The sequence below is a fragment of the Mirounga leonina genome, unplaced genomic scaffold, assembly GCF_011800145.1.
Source record: "Mirounga leonina isolate KUSES-001 unplaced genomic scaffold, KU_Mleo_1.0 Mir_95, whole genome shotgun sequence".
In the NCBI taxonomy this organism is placed as follows: domain Eukaryota; kingdom Metazoa; phylum Chordata; class Mammalia; order Carnivora; family Phocidae; genus Mirounga; species Mirounga leonina.
This window is the reverse complement of record NW_023270865.1, coordinates 12,895,920-12,921,962: the sequence shown is the minus strand read 5'-3', so window position 1 is coordinate 12,921,962 and position 26,043 is coordinate 12,895,920. Positions and strand designations below refer to the sequence as shown.

Sequence of the window (26,043 nt, the reverse complement as noted above, 5' to 3'; positions counted from 1 at the left end):
TATTCTTTCCAGATCCCACAGCATGCCAGGAAGTTAACCTCCACCATCCTCTTTCTTTCTTTCTTTTTTAAAGATTTGTTTATTTTAGAAAGAGCACGAGTGGGGGGAGGGACAAAGGACGAGAAAGAGAGAGAGAGAGAAAAGCATTACCCCCCCCCCCCCCACTGAGTGCAGAGCCCACACGGGGCTCAATCTCACGACCCTGAAATCATGACCTGAGCTGAAATCAAGAGTAAGATGCTTAACTGACTGAGCCCCCCAGGGTGCCCCCATCCTCCTTCTAGCTTGTGCCTCCCCACACCCAGATCCATGGCCATCTCCCTTGCATTCTGCTTTTGAGTACTGCATGATACTCATTTACGGTGACGGCATGCCATAGTCATACAATAGCTTATTCTCAAAATCTGCTTTTGAGGGAAGCTGATGGCAAGTCTAGCAAGCACTAAGACATCATAATGAGATTCTTATATTTTCTATGACTGATAAGAATGATCCCATTGGTAAGGGTGTGTTCCTTTAAAAGCCACTGATGTCATTCAGTGACCGGCTTATATATGAGCGGGAGAGATGTAGTCTTTAAAAGGACAGATAGTCACTCCAGCTTGCTGCTCCATGGTGTGCCTTGATCACAACAAGTTCTCCAAGCAAAATTAATTTTAATTAGCCTTCATAATAAGAGCACTCGGGAGGAACTTGATCATTCAGTCTGGCTTGTATCTATGTATTCAGGCCCAGTGCAGTGGGTACGGTCTCTAGAAAACAAAATTAGGAACTGTATTGTTAATGACAATGTTTGCACTGTAAGAAATAAATTCTTCAGTATTGTCACAGACATTTCAGTTTCCTGTAACTAGGCCAAAGGTGAAAGAAAGAGGGAAGGGACATTTACTCTTGACTCCAAATACAGTGAATTCTGGATTGTACTTCATTGGAAATGGTGAGTCCCGAGTAGAATGCAAAGAAAGGCTTATCTCCAACTTAGCAAACTTTCCTCTCAGTCACAATTTCTATTTCCCTGAGGAATGTGTCTTGACTCTCAGATATGATTCATCCTTTAGGGACAAAGTAGAAACCTTTTCTTCCCTCAAGGATCATGACCAAAGCAAATCTTGGCATTCCCAAAGAAAGGGTGTTTAATCTCCTGCTTGTCTCAAGTAGGTGCTTGTTCCCAGCCAGTAATGGAATTTAAATTCTTCATGCCCGGGCTGCTGAAAGTCTGCTTGTTGAAAAGTTAGCAACATTGAAAACGCTGAAAAATCATGTCTAACTGGCATGTGTTTATGGAAATTCAAATAATGCAAGAAGTTTCGTGATGGCGGTTGAGTGCCAGGCTTCCAGATTGTCTCGGTGGATTGGGTGCCCTGACGGTCTCCACCCTAGGGGAAGGAAGAGAGAGCGCTTAGATTGAGCTGGAAGGGGAAAGGAGCCGTTTCACAAAGCAACTGATGTTTGATTCCTTTGAAACTTAGTATAAAAAGAGCCCCAAATAGAACACCGAGTTGCCCCGAGGAAGGCAAGGCTCAGCTTCCCAGGCCAGCAGAAGCTGGAGCTCAGGGGGTGCCTCCCCGTCCATGGCCTTGGGAGGACTTGCTCACGTGGCTAATCGGTCTGAGAAAGTGAAGGTTTCGAGTTGAGTGCTATGTAATTTCTTAATCTGGTGTTTGCTTATTTAATCCTCCAGTTGACACATCTTATTTGCTTTGTCATGGTTCTAATTCTGTGAGTGTTTGTGCAGAGAAACAGATCTCTGTTTTTATTTTGTTTCTCTGCCTACACACACTCACGCAAACACGCATGCATGCGGAGGGACGTATTATGTATCCGGAGGATTAAGAAAAATTCTGACACGTTGCACTAAGAAATGTTAAAATCTGTAACTGGATATTGACTGACCTTTCTAAGAAAAATTTGACAGGAATTAACATGAACAGATGTTCTCTCCCAGCGGAGAGCATGAGACCGTTAGTCACTAGCCGAGAATGAAGCACTACATGGGACTCCAAGCCAAGGTGTATTTATAGGTGTGATGATTGAAGGAGCTGTATGTCACGGTTGCTAGGGGACAACTTAGGTTACAACTGATCCCTTTTTTGTGAAAGCTTATCAGTATGGGATGTTGACATAGTTAACTTTCTGAAAACTGTTGTTTGGTTTCTATTTCCAACTCCTATGAATAAAAATAAAAACAAACAGTGTGACATAAGGTATATTCTCTGAGGGTAGGGGTAGTATGACAGACTCCTAAACCTCTTTGGAAATGAGTATTGTAATAGGACTTCCTGGAGATATGGAAAATCTGAAAAGTGATTAGAAATGTGCATGCATGCATGTGTGTGTGTGTGTGTTTGAGAGGAAACAATATCTGAACATGTTTTCCAGTGAATTGAGGTTGCCTGACAAAAACAAAACGGGACTCCTTCTTCTCTATCCCTGTGAAGGTGGGACATTCGTTGATCTTTGCCTTCTGGCCCACTCGACTTGGCGGGGGCCCTGTCCTGTTCTCCGTGGGTGTCACAAATGCTCTCTTGTCCTGTGAGGGTCATGTCTGCAGAAGGTGCTCGAGGATTCGGGGATCCCCCATGGAGAAGTCAAACGTTAGGACCCAAGTTTTGCCAGAAGGAATTCCACACAAAATACTGATTACCAGTTCAGAATGCTTCTTGGAATAAATGAGACGTATTTACCGTAATTGCCTAACTTTGAAGGCAGTTTAACTCTCCGTTTGCAAGAAGAAAAAAATTGAAACTATTCCATACAAATGAAAGTTGGTCTCCAAATTTTCAGGGCTTTTTGTCTGTTATTTTGTATATGTTTATACTTCGAAATGAATACATGCTAATTATTGCTGATCTGTAATGGGACAGAAACATTCAGATAAGTCAACAAAAATCATGCATGGTGTCACTAAATAACCACTGCTCACTCCTTCTGATACTTTCCTCCTTTAATATCCTTTGTCGCTTGCACTTATTCAGTATTTTATTGCCTCATAGATATCAAGCTCTGTCAGCTGCTGAAGACAGAGCTGTCTGTGCCCATGAATTCCTTTACGGAATTTAAAGTCTAATGGGGAAGTCAACATGACAGACAGAAATTAACGACAATTGGTAATTGCTACAAAAGAAAATGAGAAGATGCCGGTGGCTGTCAGCAAAGCTCTTCTCACCCTGCTTTCTCATGGGTAAACTGGAGGTGCTCCAGGCCCGGCCTTGCAGGTGTGGTGCTCATGGGGGGCGGGGTGGGGCTCCAGTGGCGAGGACTCGGTGAGAAGATGCACAGAGTGCTTAACACTGAGTGTCCGCGCAGGAATGCTCCTCCAGCAGGAACTACGGTCATGACTCATTGCCACACGCTGTGGGGTCACCGTGTGGAGCCTGCCTTAGAAACAGCTGGGGTCGTGGAGACAGAAGACAGGCTTCTGAACTCCTTGGTCCTCCGTTGCACCTGGGAACCAGAGCTGCTTTTTAGAATTTTTATTTCTGTTGCTTGGCGTTGAGGGATTCCATAATCCTTCCCTTGTTACGGCTCCACTGTGTTCTCCTGCTCATCTCTGAAGTGACCCCTGTGTTCCAATCCAGAGTCTTCTTCCTGTATCTCACTGCGCATGATGAGTGTTCGCAGTCCCATTTGGTATAGCCCTGTTCCATCGCGACCTTGAGCAAAGACCTCCATTTCCTCTTCTGTAAGACAGGAATGATAGATAGCACCTCACACATAGGGGGACCGTAAGGACTGAATAGGATCGTAAGCTTACAGCAAGTGGAACAGCACTTCGCCCCTGCTGTTAGCGAGGACTCTTATTTCATGTTCCGTATTACCCCCCCTTGACTTGAATGATTACTCAGCTGCCTTGATGGGAATTATTCACCCTGTTTGCATCTTTCCATTTTACTGAACATTGTCACCTGAATAAAACTATGTCATACTTGGGCGCCTGGGTGGCTCAGTTGGTTGGGTGTCTGCCTTCAGCTTGGGTGATGATCCCAGCGTCCAGGGATCGAGTCCCGAGTCGGGCTCTCTGCTCAGCGGGGAGTCTGCATCTCCCTCTGTCCCTCCCCCTGCTTGTGATCGCTCTCACTCTCGCTCACAAAAATAGATAAAAAATCTTAAAAAAAACCTGTCATACTGAACTCTGTAATCTTATTCCATAACTCTTTTTAAATAGTTGTTTCTGCCTCATAATTTAAAATATACTTCTCCACTGCACCTACTGAAAAATATAGCACTTTATGTTGTGTTGGAAATGCCAGAAGCCAAACTGAAGTTGGCTTCCACAAAGGGATGTCCATGGATGGCATCTAAAGCTCCAGAAATATGCAAAAAGTTTGGAGTTTGGATATATTTTAAAACTCTGGTGTGTTTTTTTTTTGGTTTAGAAAAATAACTTTCAGTTATAAAAAATACTTTTTGACTTAAGTTCCCGAGTATATGCTAAAAAGATCCGTTGTCCTGTAAAGCATTACAATAATGTAAAGGCAGTCTTGGCTTCTCCTTGCACATCCAGTCCCCAACTTTAAGTTCTGTTTTTTCCGCAATAGCCCTAGATACAAGTACATGTCATTTTATAAAGGTGAGTTTCATGTACCACAAGTGTGTGTGTGTGTCATTATTTTGGGGTCACGTGTAAACCTTCACACACTGGTGGAGGCATCGCTAAAAACCTGGAGCCAGGAAGGGTACCTGACAGCAAGTTCTCTGTACTCGGTGCGGGTTTATTGACATGAACGGAAGGGAAATGGTACAGAGAGAGGTTTTTTGGTTTTTGTTTTTTTTAAGATTTTTTTTATTTATTCGAGACCTAGAGATACAGAGAGAGAGAGAGAGCATGAGCAGGGGGAGAGGCAGAGGCAGAGGGAGAAGCAGGCTCCCCGCCGAGCAAGGAGCCCGATGCAGGTTTGATCCCAGGACCCCGGGATCATGACCTGAGCCAAAGGCAGATGCTTAACCATCTGAGCCACCCAGGCGCCCCTGGAGAGAGGTTTTTTGTGCTCTGCCAAGATTCATTTGTTCAGCCTGATATTTTCTAGTGCTCAAAGACTCTTTGGGCAAAGGAGATGAAGCAGGCAGCTAGCACATGCTCTTACTGAATTACAGTCTATTTTTAAAGAGCACGGGAGTGTCCCCATTTCTTGGTCTTACAGAACCCCCTAATGGAGGAGGCTGTGTGCTGCGTTCTGAAACTAAAGTGCCTTCAAATTTCATCTCTGTGGCCACTAAACTGTATAGACAAATTTGACTTCTAATATAAAATTTAGACATGATTTATTAATATGGCTTTTTTTTTTTAAGGAAAAAGTTACACAATAATTTTAAAGCCAGCCGCGAAAGTAACATAAAATCATTCAGACCCCAGTTTGAACGTGTGAGTTCCTTGGTTCTTAACAAAACTCCCCACTCTATATTCCTACAAATGACACAGCGAGATTGCTTTAAATCAGATTGATCCTTTTGGAGCTTGCTTTTAAGACTTTGGCGATCAAAGCAGCATTTAGTCGAGGACTAATTATTCTCCTACTAAGGCAAGACCCTTCTGAGAATTCTGTCCAATGTCTGTGAATTCTGAGGTTTTCCAGTCTGGTTGGTGAGACCAGGCATCATTCTCAGCCCTGTGTGAGTGCAGGACTCCTCCCCGTCATCCCTTCTGCTGGCTTGTTCCTGGCCCCCAGGTCCCTCATGCACTTTTACCTTGGCCCTCGGCTGAAGACCCAGACCCCAGCACATGGCCAGTGGTCTCTCTGCAGGCCCAACTGCTCTCACACTCTGTCCTGCCATCTCCAGCCTCTTTGGTCTTCAGTTTGAACCCTGAGTTTTGTCTCCTCAGCTCAGGCAGTCCCTGGATGCGCTGGGTTGCCCTTCCCTACTCTGTGGCCTGGAAACTCAAGGCCACTGGACGATCATAGGACTCACCACCTTTCAGAGATCAACATCCTTCCTTCGGGCCCAGGATCTTGAAAATCATTGTTTCCTATATTTTGTCTTCCTTCCTTTCCTTTTTTATTTATTTTTGTGAGAGAGAGTGAGAGCAAGCACGAGCAGGGGGAGGGGCAGAGGGAGATGCACACTCCCCGCTGAGCGGAGAGCCCCTCAGGACTCGATCCCTGGACACTGGGATCATCACCCAAGCTGAAGGCAGACACCATTCCTTCCATTCCTGCCATTCCTCTCTCCCTCCCTCCCTTCCTTCCTTCCTTCCCTCCTTCCTTCCTCCCTTCCTTCCATTGTTGTTGTTTTCAATGGGAGGGCAGATTGGATCCCCCATATATCATCTTGCCTAAAGCCAGTTCTCCTCTTGTCTCTGTTTTGAACCAGGAATTCTATGTAACTTTCTCATGGGGTGTTTCTTGCAGTGACTCTGGGTAAAAAAAAATACCTGCCTCAGAATCACTTGGGATGGTCATTAAAAATGCAGGTTTCTGAGCTTTACCCCAGACCTGTTCCATCAGAATCTCTGGAGTGAGGTCCAGAAGGCTGCTGTTTGGGGCGCCTGGGTGGCTCAGTTGGTTGGGCGACTGCCTTCGGCTCAGGTCATGATCCCAGAGTCCCGGGATCAAGTCCCGCATCGGGCTCCCTGCTCGGCGAGGAGCCTGCTTCTCCCTCTGACCCTCCCCCCTCTCATGTACTCTCTCTCTCTCTCTCTCATTCTCGCTCTCTCAAATAAATAAATAAATCTTAAAAATTAAATTAAATTAAATTAAAAAAAAAAAAAGAAGGAGGCTGCTGTTTAAACAGTGCCCGGGGTGGGGGGGTGTCACACACACTCAATTTGGGAACAGCCTAAAGGGCTTCATTTGGCCACATCACCTACTGTGTATACTTAATTGTATTCTAATAGGGATATGGAGGCAGAAGAAGGGATGTTGGTTTCCAATTCCACTAGGAAGCCTCAGCTCCCTTCTGTGATGAAGTGAGGCTGCTTGTCTAAGGAGCCATCCTCCTCATTTTTATTCCCCTTGGACTGTCACAGGCAGGTGAAACCATAAATTCCTCAGCTGCTGAAAAAGCACTTCATTGAGCTCAGGGTTCTTTGGTAAATAATTGCTTACCTTGACCATGCAGAGTGTCCTTTGCTAAAAATCTGTCCCTTAGTTTTTGTTGAGAAGATGATGGTAACAAAATGGAATCTGCCAAGGCCTTTAGTTTCGAGAGCTTTTTTGGAAAGCGCTGCATGTCTGCAGATCCTTGGGCAAAGCCCATTTGAAAGCCACAAGGGGGCAGGGAGTTGTGAACTTGAACTGGATTCACCAAGAGTGTGGGAAGTTGGGGAGGGACTTTTAACTGGTCCTTATCTTGTGGCTGGAGTGTGCAGAGGTTGATTCCTTAATGAGGGCATGAGTGACAGAGAAAGCTGGAACCAGGGAGGGGGTGAGGGGGAAGGACCGAAGATCCTTACTGGAAAATGCACTTTTCTCTCTGAAACTAAAGAAGAAAGAGATAAACCCTGGAATATTATACTGAAGCCATTGGTAATTTTCTCTCTTGGATGAGCTTCAATCACAGAAGACTTAGACTCTTTGGTTAAGAACTCAGTGAAGCTTCAAACTGTTTTTAAGCCTCCTTTTATGTTAGTTGGGCCTTACATTGCCTGTTGATCAGGGCCAAGGATGGTGGGAAGATAGCCACACACCATGTAAAAGATCTGTCTCCCCAGCATCATCCAATATTCACAGGAGATCCTTTCTCTGGTTATGTGTTCTTCAGACAAGGCTCTCCAGGAAAACCTAGAGTTTCATGACAGAGCAACTGTGTGTGTGTATGTGTACGTCATCTGTATTAAAACATCAACCAGACACCAAGCATGAATCTTAGTTTCCGCTGAGTATTTAGATTCTGCCCACGAAGCACTCTCTTGTTCTTGGAAAGGGTGGGTACTAACTGATGCCATGTTGGTATTGGTCAGTCACACCTCAATCCTCCTGACTCTGGAAAGGAGTGAGAAGGAACATGGAATGTTCTTCCTTGTCGTAAATTATATGTAGACTCTTCAAAAGAGGTCATTGAATTTATCCATTCTTTGAAGAGCGCACATGTTTTAAACAAAGAGAACGGCTGGAAACCAGGACTCTTGGCCGCAGGTCTTGGCTCTGCCCTGAACTAGCTCAGAAAACTTGGGTTTCACTTTCCTCACGTACAACTTCTGAAAAGTTGACATCAAATGTCCTATTTCATTCTGAATTATACAACTATATTAGATGTTATTCAATTATATGTTATACACCTATGTTACCTGAATTGAAATGTGATGACATGATATACATTAATGGTAGACTGTATACAATGGAAGACTGTAGAAATGTATGTCCCGGTAGGACTCAGAATTACTTGCTGGGCAGTTTAAAACTATTATGAAACTCCCAGAGAGTGACTCTTCTGAATCCATGTTTCATGTATTTTTTAAAGATGTATTTATTTATTTGAGAGAGAGAGCATGCGTGCACACATGTGCGAGAGCATGAGCAGGGGGGCAGAGAGAGAGAGGGAGTCTCAAGTGGACTCACGCTGAGTGCAGGGTTTGTCGCAGGGCTTGAACTCAGGACCCTGAGATCATGACCTGAGCTGAAACCAAGAGTCCGATGCTTAACTGACTAAGCCACCCAGGTGCCCCAGATTCATGTTTCATTTGAGGTGTAGAGTGGGATCTCTTCTTTGCTTTTGATTTGAATTTTTTTTTAGCTGTACATATTTCCTTTAAATTTTATTCAGCACAATCTATACATTTTTTTCTCATTTACTATGTTTTTAAACATTTACTATTCTTTCCAAAACCCATCTGGTTAGATGATATTTTCATGTTTTACACAATGGATTCCTCATTTCTGTTTGTGACTGTAACAATAATTCAAATATCAATTAGATTTATTTAAGGTTATTGTGTTAATATAAGTAACCATGGAATTTATTGTCCTACGATACTGTCACATAAGGGCCTTTTCCAAAGGGGAGGAATTTAATATAAATAAGAGTGTCCTTGTATGGCCATGGAAAATATTCACCAATTGAATATTCTCGTTTCTCCTTCCCACCAAGCGGTGGTGTCTATAGACACAGGGACAGTGCTACAGGCATTCAGTTTGTGCTGGTTGGAAATAACACTAGGAAACACACTGAGTATAATGTGAGACACAAAGGGGGAACTGGGTAACTTTTTATTGCATAAATGAATAAGGATGGATGGATGCTGAGATTTCTTCATATCCACTTGAATCCCACTATGAAAATAGGTAAGATCCTTAAATGTGAAACGAGATTTTTAGTTAATTCATTGTGATATGTATTAAGCACCTTAAACTGTATGAAGACTTCACCATGACATTATCTCTGTAGAGATAAGTTAGGTAACTGTAGATAATTTAGTATTAGAGTAGGCTCCTTTCTGATTTTAGGGTATTTACTTACTAGAATAGTAAATATGTATACAAATGTTGTGTCACTTCTGAGATAGGAATCCTAAAGGTAGTATTAGAACAAGGTTTCAGCATCTATAAGGTACAGCTTACTCAGAAACTATGTTTCATGGCTCTAGCTAGCAGAAATACTGTTTGCTTCACAAATAAATAAACTGAGGCAAAAACTTAAGTAACATTTATATATAGAATGTGAAGTGAGATATACTCATGTAAAACTGTTATTAAATAAAAAGCATGATTATATGTTTAAGTATCAAGAAATTTTTTTAATTTAATTTTTTTAAAAAGATTTAATTTATTCAAGAGAGAGAGAGAGCATGAACAGGGGGAGGGGCAGAAGAAGAGGGAGAAGTAGGTTCCCCACTGAGCAGGGAGTCCCACACAGGCCTCGATCCCAGGACCCCAGGATCATGATCTGAGCCGAAGGCAGATGCTTAACTGACTGAGCCACCCAAGCACCCCTCAGTAAATTTTTAAATAAAGGCCGTGTGTGTGTGTGTGTGTGTGTAGCTTTAAGAACACTAATAAGTCAATTTGCATGTATCCATCATCTAAGTTAAGAAATAAAACATGACCAGTACTCAAGAAGCCTCGCTGTAACATGCCTTGCTGGCCGTACTCCCTACATACCCCCACACCATCCCTGCCTTAGGTAACCCTTTTCCTGAATCTTGGGTGTTTTGTTTTGTTTTGTTTTTAAATCATTTCTTTGCTTAAATAATCTGTTGGCTTAGCATGACTTGGAGCTTTATATAAATGAAATCATAGTGTATGTATTCTGTGATTTTTTTTCTCAATATTCTGATTCTGAGGTTTACATACAAACATGGAGTTCATTCATTTCCATTGCTATATCATCTTTCACTGCCTGAACACAACTCACTTTATCTGTTCATTATCCTGATGAAAATACTCTTAAATTTGTTTCAAAATATGAAATGTTCATTCATTCCATTTGAATCATTAAAAGAATGATAAACCATTCCATAATACATTTTTCATTGATTTTTGCTAGAATTGTATTTGCCAGACAGTTCAACCAAATCCTTAAATACTACTCAATATGCACAGAGAGCAGGAATTAAAATCTGTATTGCTGTCAGCTGTATGGCCCCAGTAAATGGAACAGTGGCCTAGCCTATCCTAGCCAGTTTGCAATAAGTTATTCTCAGAAAGGAGGCCACAGGGCGCCTGGGTGGCTCAGTCGGTGAAGCATCTGCCTTCGGCTCAGGACATGGTCCTGGGATCCTGGGATGGAGCCCCATGTGGGGCTCCCTGCTCAGTAGGGAGTCTGCTTCTCCCTCTCCCCGTCTCTCCCCCCCAACTTGTGCGCTCTTTCTCTCTCTCTTTCAAATAAATAAATAAAACCTTTAAAGAAAAAAGGAGATCACAGTTTAATAATCTTACTACTTCCTTTGCCACTTGTAGTTTTTGCCCTCCTGTACAGAATATTTTCCCATTAAGCAGACCTATTGGCAAGATTTTGTTACAGAAGGTGGCTTCCTAGCCATGCACTTAGTGTTTCCTTTAATAGGTCTGGAATCGTTCATAAGGTATGCAAAGCTAGTGCTCAATTTGGTCACCAATGGAAACAGGCTTGCTCCGTGATTCAAGAGAGGGGTAGAGTTAATGGATACATAAACTACTCCCCGACTGCTAAACGTCCCCAAAAGTTCATTTCTTATGATAGTCAGGAAATCATTTGGCAAGTGTCTACCTCGTAGAAAGCATAAACCTGGAGAACTGGTAACTCAGTGACTCTCTGGTAGAGCATTATTTGACTCAGAATAAAGGGAAAGGAAAGTGAAATTGCTTTTTTTTTCTTTTTTAATGCTATTGCATTCATTTAAATATAACTTAAAATTATATTTAAAAAGGAAATATTATCTAATCTACAAATTGTCTTAGTGTTCAAGGTATATTAAAAAGAAATAGGGGTTGGGGCGCCTGGGTGGCTCAGTTGGTTAAGCGACTGCCTTCGGCTCAGGTCATGATCCTGGAGTCCCGGGATCGAGTCCCGCATTGGGCTCCCTGCTCAGCAGGGAGTCTGCTTCTCCCTCTGACCCTCCTCCCTCTCATGCTCTCTGTCTCTCATTCTCTCTCTCAAATAAATAAAAATTAAAAAATCTTAAAAAAAAAAAAAAGAAATAGGGCCACCTAGGTGGCAGTTGGTTAAGCATCCGACTTTGTTATGGCTCAGGTCATGATCTCAGGGTCATGGGATCTAGCCCCGTGTCAAGCCCCATGACGGGCTCCAGGCTTATGGAGTCTGCTTGGGATTCTCTCTCTCCCTCTCTGTTTGCCCTTCCCTACACCCCCCACCACATGCTCCCTCAAATCAATTAAAATTTGATTAAATTTCCTTTTTAAATATTATTTTAAGTTATATTTAAATCCTTAAAAAAAATAGAATCCACATATACAGTCTCTGGGGAGCTGAGCACCAAAGGGCCAAAGTAGCTTTGATTTGTGTTAGGACTACTGGATTTGAATCCAGAGATCATCTTACTCTGATTCCCTTGCAGTTGTAGCTCGGATGATAGTTCACTAATAATCTTTGTCTTCTACTAGAAACATCCATTTATTGCCATATCCTTAGCTCTATGGCAGTGCCTTCCACGTGGTAGGCACTAAAAATTATCTATTAAATGAAAGAATTTGGGGGCCCTTGATAGAGCTTGTTTGAACTGGTATATTGCTGTGATGAGTTAGTATTGCAAGAGTGGGATTTGAACTCGATGTCATTGTGATTTTAGGGGAATGCCCTGTGTTTGCATGTCTTCTTCCTGGAGAGATGGTTACTGGTTTTAGCTTATTGAGGTTCCTGTGGGAAAATGAGGTCAGGGACACAGGGCACATGCATAACAAATGCATCACATTCAACACGTGGGGGAAGGTATAGTAGAAAAATACAAGGTATTTTGATATCCTGTTGAGTTTAACAGTTTCTATTGAGTTGACGGACTATAATATATATTGAGAAGGCATTGTCATTGACGATGATGACGATGATTAGAAGATCAATGCCAAGGTTTCTCTAAAAACACCGTGGCTTCCCTATCCTTAAGGTTTTAAACGTTTCTAAAAAGTCCCTCCAGACCCGGTATGATTAGGTCCTGTCCCACCTTCCAAGCTTCCTGCAGCATTACTCCTCTGGCTGACTTTGCCTCTGCTGGAGCCATACGTGGGGCTCTGTAGAATAGTGCTGGTAGCTCCTTCTGGCTCCAGGCCCTCTGCCTATGTTGTACACTGTTCTATTTGGAACTCTTCCAAGCCCTCGTGATAGACTGCTAATCCAGATTTTGGCATAAAAGTAACTTCTTCAGAGACGTCTCAAAGGCCCCACCCTATACTTCACCCTCTTTCTTTAATTGTAATGGGATAGTTGTGCAGCAAATTGCTTAGCCTGTATCTCTTCTCTTGGCACGAGCTTCATTAGGCAGGTATCGGGCTTGTTCACCTCTGAATTCACAGGGCTTTTCCAGAGAGTGTGGCCAAGAGCAGGTGCTCAATAAATATTTGCTAAAGCAGTGAATGTTGAAGGAATCATCAAAAGTGCAGCTAAAATTTTTTGTTTTCTTTTTCTCTCTTTAGCTGGGAAGTTATCAATTCCAAACCAGATGAAAGATCCAGGTTCAGCCACTGTATTGCAGAATCATGGATGAATTTCAGCATATTTCTTCAAGAAATGTCTCTTTTTAAACAGCAGAGCCCTGGCAAGGCAAGTTTTCCAGCATAGAATTACCGTGCGTGCTTTAGAACGTGCAATAAATTGGAAACAAATGAATTAACCTCTTTTATCAGCTTATAAGGGTTCTCCAGTCCTGGATATAATATACTAGGAGCAAATGCCATAAAAGCTGGTATTAGTGAGGTTCAGAAATGTGAGGGTGTTAGCACTAGAAAATCCTCAAACTTATATTTCAAGATTGGATGGGTTCTCTGTTTTATACACGTTTATCTAACTCATTAACAAAAATGGTGACTGGTCTTGCTATCAGCCAGACCAAGGAGAAAAAAAATACCTTATGAAGAATCTCAGTTTAAAAACAGACACATACATGCATAGAACAGACTGGTGGTTTCCAGAGAGAAGAGTGGCAGGGCAGTGGGCAAAACAGGGGAAAGGGATTAAGAAGTACAAACTTCCAGTTATGAAAGTCACCACTATGTTGTACACCCGAAACTAATATAACATTATAGGTCAACTACACGTCAATTTAAAAAATAAGTAAGTCACAGGGATGTAAAGTACAGCATAAGGAATGTCGTCAATAATATCATGTTAAGTATGTAGGTGACAGATAGTAACTAGACTTGTCATTATCCGTAATGTATGTAAATGTTGACTCGCTGTGTTGTACACCGAAAACTCATAACCTTGTATGTCAATTACAATTCAATAAAAAAAGAATTTGTTTCTATTACTTAGGCTGGTTCCGAAGTCAAAGGGAGATGAAATGAACATACAGTGCTTTTGGAGATAATAGAGTCGGTCTAAAAAGTAGAGATTCCTGTATCATCTATCTAGTAAAGAAAACCTTTGGCAGACACTCATAGTCTCTATATAAATGGAATGTGTATTTTTCCAATTAAGATGAAAACCCCTGAGGAGAAGGGTCGCAAGTGGTCTGAAAGGGATTGCACAGTGCACAGCCTTGGAGTACTTGGATGTGTAGAGGTGGCTTCCGCTGTGATTGTGAGAATGTGGGTTTAAGGGTGGAGCCATCACCAGTGTTGTGTTCAAGTTCCTTGAACCTCCACCTGTAGTTGGAAGGGCCTAGGAATGTCGACCCTGAAAATCCCTCTGGTTGCACCATGTACAGGCCATCGCTTAACTCCAGTAGTATTGATAATAGAACTGTGCTTGGACACATTTTGAGCATATTAAAGTGGCAACGTTGTATATGTGTGGATTTTTTTTTTAATCCCCGAAGGTAATTCTTAGCATAGATACCCATATGGTGGAGAGGGAGAGTTGCATTTTTGATGCCTATTTTACTGAAATGATTAAACACATTTTTAGAAGATTCTGAACTTAAAACTTCTGCATTGGACTGCATTAATGTAGTCCAAGTCAACTGGCTTAAGATGATGTTACAGATTTAGTGGATAATATGAAATCTCTTTGTGAAACTGAATTCCAGACACGGTAATGCTTTCCTACACTTACTCTTTCAGCGCTTATGGTCTTTCCTCTTCCATTTTGCTATTCGAATTGCATATTCTTTAAGGGCCTCTGCTGTTTCAGAACAGCTCTTAAGTTTGTTCTGTAAGTTCATCTGTTCTCCTTTTGACTAGTTAACTTATTAACCCTGTGCCAAAGAATGGAAAATCAAAGTTCATCTGACAGTGTTAATCAGTTACTGATCAGAGTTATGTATTCTTTCCTCATATGTCTTTTTGAAATTCCCTTAATGAGTTTTCTTTGCTTGCCAATTTAATATATAATTTAAAGATAAATCAAAAGAAGAAAAATAGTTTATTTTTAAGACTAGGATGTGGAAAACAAGTGAAGGCTTTATGGGAGATTTTTTTGTCATGATGTTTAAATTTCTTGAAACAACCAAGATTTTTTTGGTCATAACTGACAGAAGGAAAATAAGCACATTTCACTGTAGGAATTTCATTTCATTCCCATTTGGTTCCTAAGTGACCTAGAAGTGAGGTCAATTTGAGGGATGGCTATGATTAGGAAGGAGGATGGTAATGGCCAATGGATTCATCCCAGCAGTTTATCAGCTGTGCAAATTGCCATTCTATTTATATAAATGCCTCTAATTTCTGCTTTGCTGTGTTTATGAATTTTGATGTGTTTATAGAAGTAGTTTGAACTTGCAGGTTTATTGACCAGGCTGCATTATTTTCAGTGACTGATACTGAGGAAAAGAAGTTTCTGGGGACATACTAGTCTTCAGTTCTCTTGCATCTGACAGTAATATAGCCACAGGCATGATTAATGGGAGATGTTCTCCGTGCCAGAAATTAGCTTCTGGAACCTCACAATGATTATTACTAAGTGTTAGAGTGGACTAAGGCTGGCTGAACACAGCAGTCATCAGGCAGACCCAAATACAAAAGAACACTGAAAAACATTTGCCATAACGTGATAGATCACATATAGATAAATAATTGTCTGTGTATCCTGTGCCCGAAAATGTCTTGGGGTTATATATAATGTCACATCTTGTTTCTGTTATCTCTAGTTTTGTCTCCTGGTCTGCAGTGTGTGCACATTTTTTACAGTCTTGGGAAGTTACATTCCTGGAGTTATACTCAGCTATCTACTGTGTAAGTATGGTAGAACATTTGGCTAATTTATGTGATGCATATGGTATCATTTAATGGTCAACATGGCCTTCCATAGTTTGGAAGAGGAGGGATGAGTCCTTAACTATACAGCATATTGGTTATCCTTTAATTTCCTGCTGTACAAAGTTTCTCCTTTTCCTAGAGACATGTTTATATTTTAAAGTTGGAGGAACGGCTGCCAAAAGGCAGGGTTGGTTATAAGTGATTTGATTTGATTTTAAATTATGTCAGTAAAACCATAAGTAAGCTATATTTCCCATCCCCCACAAACACACTAATCCCTTTGCCCTTGTGTATGTTCTGTGGCTCAAAAAATAATTAAAACCACAATGTCATACCATTACACCCCCACCAGAATGAATAAAATTTAAAATACTGACCATAGCAAGTATTGGCAAGGATACAGAGCAACTAGAAATTCTCACATACTGTTGGTGGGTAGGTAGAATGGTAAAAACACTTTGGATAACCGTTTGGCAGTTTCTTAAAAACTATATATGACCGGGGCGCCTGGGTGGCTCAGTTGGTTAAGCAACTGCCTTCCGCTCAGGTCATGATCCTGGAGTCCCAGGATCGAGTCCCGCATCGGGCTCCCTCCTCGGCGGGGAGTCTGCTTCTCCCTCTGACCCTCCCCCCTCTCATGTGCTCTCTCTCTCTCTCATTCTCTCTCTTTCAAATAAATAAATAAAATCTTTAAAAAATAAAATAAAAAAAAAAACTATATATGACCCAGCTATTCCACAGCTAGGTATTTACCCAAGGGAAATGAAAGTATATATCTACACAAAGACTTGTCTGCAAATGTTCACAGCAACTTTATTTGTAGTAACCAAAAACAGAACACAGTCTGTCTGTCCATCCATAGATATACCGGTAAACAAACTGGGGTATATCCATACAATCACTACTCAGCATGAAAAAAATTGATGTACGCAACAGTCTGGATAAATCTCCAAATAATTAGAATGAATGGGAAAAGCCATGTAAAAAAGAACATACACTGTGTGATTCCATTTATACATCATTCAAATTCATCTTTAGCTAATAGCAAAGCACAGAAATGGTTGCCTAAGGATGAGGTGGGTAGGGGCAGGGAAAGGCAAGAGAGAAGGATTAATAGGAAGATGGGAAAAATCTAGGGAGTGATGGATATGTTCACTATCTTCATTGTGGTGACGGTTTCTTAGTTGTATGCATATGTCAGAACTTATCAAATTGTATACTTTAAATATGTGCAATTTATTATATGTCAAATATAACTCCAAAATGCTGTAAAAAAAAAAAAAAAGTATAGATTGCCATCTTCTCCTGAAAAATATGGTCTGGTGCTGCCACCTTGAGATGGGACAGGCACTCTCCACTGAACTAACCCTGGTTATTTCCCCATTTTTCTTACACCAGCTTTTAAAATGTACATATGCTTCCTTGGCTTCTAATGATATTTGAGGTTGCAACTCCTATTTAAAAGGTAAATGGGCACATTTTCTAACAAAAACAAAGAAGTAAACACTAGGGAATACAATACATTCTCTAGGTCAGGCTTCATTTCTTTTTGTATTCCTAATGCGTAACATCCATGGCAGATGATCAAAGCGCAAATCCATTCTCTCAGATGGAACTCATATAGAGTATCAGCCCTCGATTGCCTTGTTTAGGAACTAAAGGAGAAGAGAGCCAGGGGATAGTCTGATATAGGCCAGGCATTATTCAGATGGTTTGCATTCACTTCATTTATTCTTCACAAAACCCCAAGAGATAATATTATTATCCCAATATTACTGATGAGAGGCTAATAGATAATAACTTTCCTATAGCGAAATGGCTTATTCAACAAATAAGAGTGCAGCTTTTAATCCAGGACTGTTGTCAAGAAAGCATGTAATCTTTGTGTCAGTGTTGAGGGTGAAAGAATAAAAGGGAGAAAGTTGATTTAATAGCAAGTCTTTGAAAACAGTGACTGTAAGCATAGTGTGTGCATGCATGCGTGTGTGTGTGCGTGTGTTGTATAGGGGAAAATGTTTTCATTACAGGAGGAAGAATAGAAATTATGAACTTATTTCACAGAGGCACTTCTCTAAGAAAAAAACTTGTATTTGTCTTACTGACTGAACTGTTTTTGTGAGATACTCAGAGGTAGCCTTTTGAAAGGAAGGTCATCTTACTGACGCACTCTTCCTTTTTATGTTTCAGTGCTGTGTGCATTTTTGTGTCCCCTGTTTAAGTGTAATGATATTGGACAAAAAATATACAGCAAAATCAAGTCAGTTCTGCTGAAGCTAGATTTTGGAATTGTTGAATATATTAATCAGAAGAGACGTAAGAGATCTGGTAGGTAAAGTTTGAGTTTTAGATTCCATGCATGGAATGGGATGTCAGCTGGCTGTTTATTATGAAATCACTTTGAATATGTCTCAAAGTGCTTTTAGCCTTTTATTACATATCGAAGCTAATCCCCCCAAAGTAATGTAGCCTTTGCCTATTTATTTAGGCTTTTATGCTTTTCTCAAACACATAAGAAATTCACTTTTTAATCCAAATTGTCAGGGGAAGGAGAAAAGAATTTAATAATTCTATATTTGCTATTTATGATTTCCTTTGTTTCATTTGTCTTATTTTGGGGTGGACAATTGCAAATAAAAAACCACGCTAGGGCTAAGAGCGAGCGTGGGAGCCGCATAAGAGGGGATGGAGAGAACAAGGGGAGGCAAAGAAAACAGAGGAAAACCCAAAGTGATCGTTTTTTCACTGTTTAACTTGGCCTATCACCTTATAGGTTCTCAAACTATAGCAAGCATCAGAATCGCCTGGAGGGATTATTAAAGCATAGAGTCCTGGGCCCCACCCCAGAGTTTCTGATTTAGTTGGTGTAGGGTAAGGCCTGAGAATTTGCATTTCTAAAAAGTTCCCATTAGCGGTGCTGCTGCTGGGCCAGTCCCTACTAGAATCACTGATATGGACCATACCCTTGGAACTCAAACATTTGCAGATATGTGAAGCTTGTTGAGTGCACACATTTAATTAAATGGAAGCACTGGAGACTACGAGGAATGTGGGGCCAGGATATCACTGTAGAATGGATAAAGTACACTATGTCTAAGCTGACCAGGACACTGAAAGCCTCTAAATTTTTTCTCAACAGAAGCAGATAAAGAAAAAAGTCACAAAGATGACAGTGAATTAGACCTTTCAGCTCTTTGTCCTAAGGTATTTTTTGTTTGGTTTTGCATTTGTTGCTGTGTGGTTTGACTGTAAATTTACTTACATGCCCTGAAGCTGAATGATTTGCCTAATGGACTCCTCCTATTTCTCTAAGATGATTGAACAGTTTCAAAAGGAGAATTACTCACCTGGTTTTTATTATTCTGATAGTTTGGGGGTTCGTATGGAGTTTTCAAGAAGATTTCTGCCAGAAGTTTCCAATGTGCCCCTGCTCTCTATGTTAACAGATTAGCCTCACGGTTGCGGCCAAAGAGTTGTCTGTGTCTGACACGGACGTGTCCGAGGTCTCCTGGACTGACAATGGGACCTTCAACCTGTCAGAAGGATACACTCCACAGACAGACACTTCTGATGGTATGCTCACATTTCTACATATGCTTCTTTTTAATATTATGAGTATCTGCAAAAATATTTACCTCTGTCAACTGCTGAATCGATACACAAAATATGGCGTATCCATACAGCAGAATACCACTTGGCTATAAAAACAAAGTGCTGATACATGCCATGACTTGGATGAACCTTGAGAACATTATGCTGAGTGAAAGAAGTCAAACACACAAGTCCACCTATTGTATCAGTCCATTTATATGAAACGCCCAGAAGAGGCAAATCCATTTGGACAGAAAGTAGATTAGTGGCTGCTAGGGGCTGAGGGAAGAGGAATGGTGGTGAGTGATTGGTAATTAGTATGAGTTTTTTGTAATGATGAAATTAGGTATTGGTGGTTGTTGTAAAGCTTTGTGAGTATATTAAAAAACCACCGAGTGTACACTTTAAAAGGGCAAATTTTATGGTATATGAATCGTATCTCAAAAGCTATTACTTTTTTAAAAGTATGAGAAAAAGATCTAAGACAGTCAAGATACAAATCTGCCTTTATTTTGAAAACAAATAATTGACAGTGAAAACAATTTCTGAAATGTCTGGTGGCAAATATCTGTTACTTTTGGCAACAATGGAAGGAGTGGAAGAGAGACACTCATCCCATACATCCAGGGCTAGTCCTCATTAAAAAGGATTGAAGTGCAAAGGACCAGTTCCCCAAGTCTAAAGCTGACTCCACTCACGTTTTTCTTCAAAGTTAGTTTAAAAAAAAAATTTTTTTTATAATTAGGATAAATATAATTTAAAATAGTCTTGTGCAGTAACTTAACATTTACTAGCCTCATTGGATTATTTCAAGTCATTTTAGCCATATACTGAAAATAGGAGGTTATAATGGAAGATTATGAATTGCTTTATGTGTGTTTTTACAAGCAAGAACACACTTTCTCTTCCTAGAGGAAGGAGGGAGGCTGTGCAATGTTTGAAAGACAGGCTTGGAGACTGGAACACCCAAGTGTAGTCTTGCTTTTGTCATTAGCTACCTGTGTGACCTTGAACGGGTGACATAATTTCTGTGGGCTTCAATTTCCTCACCTTTAAAGTGTATTAGAATATTCATGGGGCAACCTGGTGGCTCAGCTGGTAGAACATGTGACTCTTGATCATGGGGTTGTGAGATCAAGCCCCACATTGGACTTAAGAGTCTACTTTCAAAAAAAAAAACAAAAAACTCAAGCTGTACAAGCCCAACATTATCAAGATAAGGATAGCAAACCCTTTGTTCTTAAGCATTACACAACAAAAGCGGCAGCAATAATCCAACCCACAAAGAAGGCTTTAACTCTTTGTTTTTGTTTTTTTTTTTAAAGATTTATTTATTTATTTAAGAGAGCGAGAATGAGAGAGAGTACATGAGAGGGGGGAGGGTCAGAGGGAGAAGCAGACTCCCTGCCGAGCAGGGAGCCCGACGCGGGACTCGATCCCGGGACTCCAGGATCATGACCTGAGCCGAGGGCAGTCGCTTAACCGACTGAGCCACGCAGGCGCCCTTTAACTCTTTGTTGTAAAGAGTTAACTGTTGTACTGAAAAATTTTCTATGGAAAGTGAAAAACAATAAAATCACTGTCTGCCTACTAACCTGACATTGCTTTCAAATGTCCCAAATCCTAAAGTGTTCCTGTATGTATTCTGGACACAAGTTTGGTAAATAGGGCATGGTCATTTTCAGCGATACTTATGGAAAGCCAAATGTCTCCATAAGCTCTTAAGTTGAATATGGGATAGAAGGAGCAATACTTTCTTTTAATTCATTGCTTTAAACAAACATAGGTTACAGATGCTGAGATACACATCTCTATGGATGAATAATGCTGAGGCAGGATAATACCCACCATTTGTTATACCAGAATCCGTGAAAACCTCCAATTGAAATATTTTTTTTAACTTGTGATCATGCATATCCACATTGGCTTAAAGTTAATACCCTCCCTGGGGCAGGATGAAACTTTTGTTTATGATGAACATTTAAACTTTAGTACACATATACAATGGAATATTACTCAGCCATAAAAAGAATGAAATCTTGCCATTTGCAACGATGTGGATGGAGCTAGAGAGTATTACGCCAAGCAAAATAAGTCAGAGAAAGAGAAATACCATATGATTTCATTTGTATGTGGAATTTAAGAAACAAGACAAATAAGCAAAGGGAAAAAAAGAGAGAGGCAAACCAAAAAACAGACTCTTTAAAATAGCGAATAGCCTATGGTTACCAGAGGGGAGGTGGGTGGGGGATGGGCAGAATGGGTGATGGGGATTAAGGAGAGCACTTGTGATGAGCACCAGGTGTTGTATGGAAGCGTTATCACTATACTGTATACCTGAAATTAATACACTGTATGTTAACTTGCTGGAATTTAAATAAAAACTTAAAAAAAAAAAAGTTAAGTCAAACCTCAAGCTAACGTTAGGTTCAATATTAAGCCATTACATATACTGTTTGGTACTTAAGAGGAAAACTAAAGTCGCAGGGACATGAGGTATTTGTGTATTTGTAGAGTGATAGTGTCCCAGATTTGAAAGGGGTCCAGTATGTGCTTAAGTTGATTTAAGCTGAACCAGGAGGCTAGGTGAATGTCAAGTTTGCCTGGAGGGTTCGGATTGAAGTCAGATTATCATTTAGACAGTTCTTTTCTTTCAAATTCATCGCGGTGCTCAAGCATGAACTTGTATTATACATTCCACAGATCTTGACCGACCGAGCGAAGAAGTTTTCTCTCGAGACCTTTCCGATTTTCCATCGGTAGAAAATGGCACGGGAACAAATGATGAAGATGAATTCAGCCTTGGCTTGCCCACTGAGCAAAGGAGAAAAAAAGAGCAGTTGGACAGCGGTCTCAGAGCGAGCGGAGAGAGGCAGTCAGCAGCTGGTCTCACCCTTCCTTTGAGCAGTGACCAAACCTTTCACTTGATGCGCAACCTGGCTGGGGACGCCATCGCGGCCGCAGTGACAGCGGCCATCAAAGAGCAGTTGGAGGGCGCGCAGCAAGCCCTTTCTCAGGCTGCCCCCAGCCCAGGCGACGACACAGACCCTGAGGAAGGTGATGACTTTGAACTACTTGACCAGTCAGAGCTTGATCAAATTGAGAGTGAATTGGGACTTTCACAAGACCAAGAAGCAGAAGCACAGCAAAATAAGAAGTCTTCGGGCTTCCTTTCAAATCTACTTGGAGGCCCTTAGTCTGGGAATCAACTTGTTCAACACAGCACAGATGAAACTACCAAAAAAATTCAAACAAGCAAAAAAAAAAAAAAAAAAAAAAGAAGAAAAAAGAAAAAAGAAAAGGAAAAAAATTTTTGAACTGTGAGCTTTACTGATTACTTCAGATTTTTTTTTCTTATTTTCCCTTCTGCAGTGAATTAATTGGATATATATCAGCTGATACTGATATTTCCTATAGTTATTTTTATGTAATAAGCATGGAAATGAACTTTATATACATATATATACATACTGTGTTGTCAGAGATGAATATTAGAGGTTGTTTTTAAAGGAAAAACACCAAATTTGGGGATCCTCCTATAAGTATTCCTTATTTTTTTCTTTACAATTAATTTTTCAAGCATGCAAAAGCAGTTTATTGTAACTCACTGATATAGTAACAATTAGTTGTGAATACAAGGAGTATCAGCTCCTTTGTTACTGATACTTGGAAACAGTTAAAACATTTTGGTAGATTCTGATGTAAAAAAAAAAAACACACCAAAAATTATCAAGGTATCTTTAGTTGAAGGACTTGGGAAATATTATCAAAATTAATTTCCTAGGAAAAATTTTTAAAATAGATTTAACTACTCTGGATAGGCTGATACATTTCCATGTTACTTCTGCAGTTATAGACTTAGGCTTACCTGTAGTAAATGGCATGCTCCATGGACTGCCAGCTCTGGTCTTGGCAATGGGTGATATTAACCCATAGAAAGCAAGTAATTATATATCACATAGATAGTGGTTTTGACGTAAACAGAGACTGGGCTGTGTTTTGTTGTTCAACTGTCATATATTTGTAATAGAGATGTTGTAAAGTGCGGGTCTATTCTGCCTGCTCAGACCTAAGTTAAACCCTCATCTTTCATGTTATGTCATAGAAAACGTCTCTTAGGGTTTGGAAACTAGTCCCTGGTATGTTCTAGGAGTGATGCTGTCATCAGCAGTAGAAAAACAGTGACTGTTTTCGTGGTCTGTAGAGCGTCTCCAACGGGAGAAATTTGCTTGGCTTTAAGGTGTATTTATTTGCTCCTGAAGTCTAAATATGTCATCTGTTTCTACTGGGAAGCCAGAATATATTTTTCCTTTATTTTAAACTTTTTAGATCACCTTCAAATAACCAAATTTGACTTAGGCTTTTAACAAAGGGTTTAGCAGAAATCAAGCCAATTTTGTTTTTGTGATACAAACTTTTAATAGTGTTGAGGGACCATGTCAGCCAACTACCAACAATCCCTTCAATCTTCAGGTACAGCTGGCATTTCTACAGATGTGTACAGACATCTGAGACCCTCAGAAAGGAAGGATAATCCAAGAATATAGGGAATCTGTGGTCCCTTCCCTTCATTTTATTCCTTTCCTTATATTTCTAAAAGACTATAGATAATCTGATGTTTTAACTTGGCATCTCTTATTTATTTTTTCTTTCTGAGGTATTAAAATATCTAGACTGGATTTTGCCAAATGTTAAAGGGAGAAAAGTTATCGAGGACTTTGAACACTTGCTTTTTGTGAGTTGACTATGCTTAATATGTCATTAGTGCCTCATGACTGTGTTTGATGTCCTTTATTGATACAAAGTGAGCCTGTGCCTTCATTTTCTTGCCCATTTTGGTACAAAAACCTGGTGTTAGATCTATGAACTGTGTGGGTTAGGGAGGAATATACCTGAATTCCATTCAATACAAGTTTCTGGACGTAAAGAAAAATACAGTCACATATTTATAAAATAGTTGTCACCAGGATTCTTTTTTTTTTTTTTTTAATGTGTATGCTTCTGCTTTTAAAAAATGTTCTTGGCCATGAAGTCAAAAAGTTTACAGGTCATTTCAATTTTTTCATTGAGGGGAAAATAAGAAGTTGATCCAAGTAACTAAAGAATGTGTTAAAAGTCACTGGACAAGCTTACAAAAAGATAAACTCAAGAGTTGGTGGTAGGAACAATAAAGCAAGGATCAAATATTACAAACTATAAATTAAAAATGGTTTGGGGATGGTGAGGTTGTTAGGGTAGAAAAATGTGTTACTAGCAATATGGAGGAGACGTACCAGCTCTCTATGGATAGTAGCATTATAACCATACATGTACTTCAGTATTTACTCAAGAACATATGTCGTTACAGATTTACGTAATGCAGTAGCAGTACTCAATTCAGACAAACAGGGATGTTGAGGATGGTGTGTGTGTGTGTGTGTGTGTGTGTGTGTGTTGGTGGATATACTGTATATAATTCTATTTCTGGTTTTAAGATAGAGTAACAATAAACCCCAATGATTGATCCAGTACAGAGGGAGACTATATATCCCTTACCATGAGAATGTATGCATTCATTAAAGTGTGAAACATGGATTTTTTTTTTAATTGTAAACGAGGTATAGAAAATATTTTGCTCTCTTCCTATAGAAAATGCTGAGCAAAATGAGACAATGGGAATAGCATACATTGATCATGCATTTTGACCTGAAACAATAAAGCAGGGCTCAAGAAGTTCAAGCTTGCTTTGGAAGGTCAATCCAGGCTTAAAGCGGTGTTTATATTCTCATTCTGAATCATCATTGCTTTTCTTACCCTAAAAATCTTCAAAAGTGATTTTTAAAAAACTGCCCCTCCATGTAGTAGAATACTAGGAAAACAAATATTTATAAGGCTTTGCAATTGGCAAACATCCTCAACATATTTAGGCATCTCTTATATTTGAAATAAGTGCAACTTTTTTTTCCTGTAAAAATAGCAAATTCCAGTATACTACTGATTTTAGGCAAGAAGCAAATTAAGCAAATTCTTACATTTAAGAAATAAGTGACTTAAACATTTTCCTTTTCTGTTTATAATTTAGGTTGATGTAGCTCTTTATACTGCTCCAGCTATATTAGTTACAAGATAGGAAATTATTCTGAAAACCCCTTACTAAACTACTGTTGTCCTAGGTCATTTGTATCATGATGAAGTTAGAAAGTCTCAAAACTATATTTTGGGGTATTATTCCTCCATTTCCACTGCAGCATTTAAGTTAGGATGGGATGTCATAAATATGAGTTCTAGTTCTGATGTTAAGATTATGGCCTCCTAAGATACAATGTTAAAGTCACATAACATCCCCAGAATATCACTTCAATTTCCCCAAACATAAAATTAGGAAACTAATTATTCTCTCACACAGGGATGTTTTTAGAGGGAATGGAAAAAAGTGTCTGAAGGTCTTTCAGGAGAAAAAAAGGCTATATATAACCAAGATAGTGATTTTTTTTCCCCCTGCCTGTGTTTCAACTAAGCCATCTTTTCAAACATTAAAACAAAGCCAGTCAACAAGTACCTGCTTATAAGAAAACTCTAAAGTTCTTTCAGTGGGACTAGCACTATATTGGCCTCATAATCCAATAAATGCTGTGGAATAAAAAGATGAAAACGGTTGCAAAAAGGCCTATATTTTTAGTTAAAATGTTTAAAAATTGTTTATTGAAAATCATAATTCTTAACTTTTTTTATGAACACAATTCAAAGAAGTAAACCA

General features: G+C 39.9%; 1 protein-coding gene across 2 annotated transcripts in view; it reads left to right on the top strand.

The window, feature by feature from the left end:
* Positions 1–24,261, top strand: part of RETREG1 (reticulophagy regulator 1) — a 127,277-nt gene extending 103,016 nt beyond the window's left edge. For both annotated transcript variants that reach the window (XM_034998858.1, XM_034998859.1), the window contains 6 exons: positions 12,999–13,125; positions 15,611–15,695; positions 17,907–18,044; positions 18,856–18,920; positions 19,163–19,289; positions 22,011–24,261. In XM_034998858.1, the coding sequence (XP_034854749.1) occupies positions 12,999–13,125; positions 15,611–15,695; positions 17,907–18,044; positions 18,856–18,920; positions 19,163–19,289; positions 22,011–22,504 (1,036 nt within the window). In that variant the 3' untranslated portion in view covers positions 22,505–24,261. The remainder of the gene's footprint in view (positions 1–12,998; positions 13,126–15,610; positions 15,696–17,906; positions 18,045–18,855; positions 18,921–19,162; positions 19,290–22,010) is intronic.
* Positions 24,262–26,043: the final 1,782 nt, after the last annotated feature.